The 1,278-nt window shown below is 35.1% G+C and overlaps 1 protein-coding gene across 1 annotated transcript; it reads right to left on the bottom strand.

Annotated features, from left to right (window-relative positions):
• Positions 1-244: 244 nt before the first annotated feature.
• Positions 245-840, bottom strand: LOC133035414 (7-deoxyloganetin glucosyltransferase-like). The gene has a single exon (XM_061111286.1). The coding sequence runs from the start codon at positions 822-824 to the stop codon at positions 423-425; it is 402 nt and encodes a 133-aa protein (XP_060967269.1). The 5' UTR covers positions 825-840; the 3' UTR covers positions 245-422.
• Positions 841-1,278: the final 438 nt, after the last annotated feature.

The raw sequence follows: 1,278 nt of genomic DNA, 5'->3' as shown, positions 1-1,278 counted from the left end.
CTTAGAAGCCAACCGATCCTTGTAACAGAAAAAACAGTAAAACCAGTAAAAATAACAAACTTATACTAACTAACTCTTAACAAGGGGCATATTAAGGATTGGTTTATTCAAAATGTTTGGTTTTAGGTGTTCTCTTTTATTTTTTGGCTGACTCCTTGTATCCCTTGGAGATGTAAATTTTTTGCATAGAGAATGAGAGAGAATTGTTGTGCTTGATATTTATGTTTAGTTAATAGTACATATATGAAACTTTTATTGAATTCAAACACGTTTATTTTATCATTATTATAATAAATTAATAATTTAACATAAACAAATTAAATCAAAATAATAAAAAATAAAAAACATTAATTTGCTTGCACAGAGATAAATAATTACTACAGTAATTCCAAGTTGATAGAGGGAAGCAAATTCAATCTGTGTTAATCGGTCAAAGATTGAGTTTGTAGCAGGTGGTGAACAACCTTCTCAAAATTCACAAAAGATGATCCTGCACCCGACCCGGAACCGGCAGTGGTTGCTTCAAGCGCCATGTTTTTCAACAACAGAGCTTTCTTCTTCATGGTACCACCCTTTACACCATCCATTAACTCAATCACCAAACTCTCTATCTCATCTCTCTTGGCATCACTCTCAATCTCCATACCGATCCCCCATTCTTCAAAGTTGTACCTGCAATTAGTCTGTTGCTCAGCAAAGAATGGCCAGCACAGCATCAGAATGCCACCGCAAATACTCTCCACCGTCGAGTTCCACCCACTATGAGTCAAGAAACCTCCGACTAACTTGTGGTTAAGAATATTTTCTTGAGGGCACCAACTCATTAACAAACTCCGGTTCTTCGTCGCTGCGACGAATTCTGGCGAAAGAACAGTCGTTTCGTCAGCTACAAGGTCGGGATGTATGACCCAAAGAAATATTTTTTCGCTGTTGGCTAGTCCCTATGCGAACTCGGTAAGTTGAGCTGGTGTCATAACGGTGATGCTCCAGAGGTTTGACCGTCGGAGTTGGGAATGGTGGAAGGTATAAAATATGGGATTAGATAAGTTATTTACAAAAATATGGCATCCAAAAACCCCATAAAAATGTAAACAAAACAAAAAATCCATACCCCATTAGTATTATTTAATTCTACCATAAATAAGTAAATCTTTAAAATTTTCCCATATTTGATGTAATTTCTACTTCAAATTTCACTTAAGTAATTTTATTTAGGCCCAATTAGAATCAGGCTTATTCAATGAATAACAATTATTTATTTAAATAGAAATTACACAA

Source organism: Cannabis sativa, chromosome 3 (assembly GCF_029168945.1).
Source record: "Cannabis sativa cultivar Pink pepper isolate KNU-18-1 chromosome 3, ASM2916894v1, whole genome shotgun sequence".
Taxonomy (NCBI): domain Eukaryota; kingdom Viridiplantae; phylum Streptophyta; class Magnoliopsida; order Rosales; family Cannabaceae; genus Cannabis; species Cannabis sativa.
The sequence above is the reverse complement of the archived record's forward strand: the minus strand, read 5'-3'. Positions and strand labels throughout refer to the sequence as shown.

Coding starts and splice junctions, on each gene's coding strand:
- LOC133035414 (XM_061111286.1), bottom strand. CDS start 824: ATGAGTTGGTGCCCTCAAGAAAATATTCTTAACCACAAGTTAGTCGGA.